Raw genomic sequence first — 1,999 nt, 5'->3', positions numbered from 1 at the left:
TAATAAATTGTTATACCACAATTGGGAGATAACAGAATACTTACAAATTTTAATAATTTAGTGCTGGAAGGAACCATGCAGTTAGGCAACTGAGGCCTGTAAAGGTGGAGCCACTTGCCCAAGGAGGCTATGCTGTGTTATAGCTAGGCCTGGCCTTGGCTCCCTGGGAGTCGAGTGCTCTTGCTCTCGTACTATATTATGCAGCCCTGAAACAGACAAAGGAGGAACGTCCAACTGCACAGTCGGCTGGGTGTGGTAGCTCACGTCTGTAATCCCAGCACTTTGGGAGGCCAAGGCAGGAGGATCGCTTAAGCCCAGGAGTTCGAGATCAGCCTAGACAACATAGTGAGACCTTATCTCTACAAATAAAAAAAAATTAGCCCGGCATGGTGGCATACACCTGTAGTCCCAGCTGCTTGGTAGGCTGAGGTAGATGGAACGCTTGAGCCTGGGAGTTTGAGGTTCTAGTGAGCTATGATCTCACCACTGAACTCCAACCTGGCCAACAGAATGAAACCCTATCTCTTTTAAAAAAAAAAAAAAGCACAGTCATGGTTTCTAATTGATTGATTGTATACTATGTCAGCTTTTTAAAAGGGGACAGCTATTTGTCTTAGAGTTTTCTTACTGAGATAGTGAAAGAATAAATGTAAACAGATCTGGTTACATAGTAAATTCTTCTGAGGCAAGCGAAACATGTTTATACCCTCGACAGGAGAGTTTTTCCTAAACCTTTTTAACAGTTTATTTTATATTCTTGAATATGCCTTTTATATGGTAGCAGTTACTCCTCAGATTTGTGTAACTTTATCCGCTCACTCTAAGGCATAGAAAACCTTCCCTTCTCTTTCATGCCTGATGTTTTCCTTTGGGAAATTTAGACTTCATGGAATGTACTCTGAGATTTCTTACAAAGAAGATACAGAGTTGGGTTGGGAAACTTGTGTTCATTCACACCAAAATACTGTTTTTTTGTTACCTCGTTTTGCATACTGATAAGATTAAAAGCACACAAATTAATGTAACCAAACTTTTTCTGATTGATTTTTACACAGGTGCTGCTTTTACTGAAGGTTTATCGAGTGGTTTAAGTACTTCTGTTGCTGTGTTCTGTCATGAGTTGCCTCATGAATTAGGTAAGAGAACCACATAAATTATATTTACCAGGTGGGTGAAACATCCTAGTGTTACTGGCTTTTGCTAATGGTAGTTGAGCAAGCTTCTTCATCAATTCCGTGCCTTCTCATATGTCTGCTAACCAGCATACTGATGACATCAGGGATCATCTTCATACATACAAAGTGAATAAGACTACAGGATACAAAGGAATCATCTTCCATTAACGGAAGCTGAGAAAGAGAATCTCATTGGAATTGAAGGGAAGTGGATGAGTTGTGTTTTGAATATTGTTCTTCTTTGTCATTGGGCCTTAAAACCTTCCCTAGTTCTGGATCCCAGTTCACGTCCTTGTTTTTCTTCTTACAGAGATATATTCACACGCATACTGCCGATACCATTTTCACTTTTGTTCCTTGTTATATGTTCAGCCATTCCTTATAATCTTCAGCATCTAATTTATGTTCCACATTCAAGTCCCATGAAGCCTCTCTCTTATTTCCATCTTCATGTGTCTCTTTTCTCCTTTTATAATTGTAGCATTAAACTCTTCAGCTCTTAGTTATGCATTACCATTATCATTTGCTGATCATCTCATGTGTCTTCTCCACCCATTCCTCCCTTCTTTATGGCCAAATTCCAAGCTCCTTGAAAACAGTGCAAGACCACAATAGTAAATTTTTAGTATTTATCATTTTGACAAAGTGTAAGCCTTAAAAAAATTTTTTTTGGATAAGGTATCTGGCTGGGCGCAGTGGCTTACGCCTGTAATCCCAGCACTTCGGGAGGCCAGGGCAGGGGGATCACCTGAGGTCAGAAGTTTGAAACCACCGTGGTCAACATGGTAACACCCCATCTCTACTAAAAATAAAAAAATTAGCCA

The 1,999-nt window shown here is 39.9% G+C and overlaps 1 protein-coding gene across 1 annotated transcript in view; it reads left to right on the top strand.

Annotated features, from left to right (window-relative positions):
• The window catches only part of SLC39A6 (solute carrier family 39 (zinc transporter), member 6), a 34,380-nt gene that overhangs the window by 29,235 nt on the left and 3,146 nt on the right, over window positions 1-1,999 (top strand). The window contains 1 exon segment of the mRNA XM_011974440.1: window positions 1,056-1,167. Within this exon segment, the coding sequence (XP_011829830.1) occupies window positions 1,056-1,167 (112 nt within the window).

The sequence above is a fragment of the Mandrillus leucophaeus genome, unplaced genomic scaffold (assembly GCF_000951045.1).
Source record: "Mandrillus leucophaeus isolate KB7577 unplaced genomic scaffold, Mleu.le_1.0 Scaffold145, whole genome shotgun sequence".
NCBI lineage: Eukaryota > Metazoa > Chordata > Mammalia > Primates > Cercopithecidae > Mandrillus > Mandrillus leucophaeus.
Note: the sequence above shows the minus strand (reverse complement) of the source record. Positions and strands in the feature narration are given on the sequence as shown.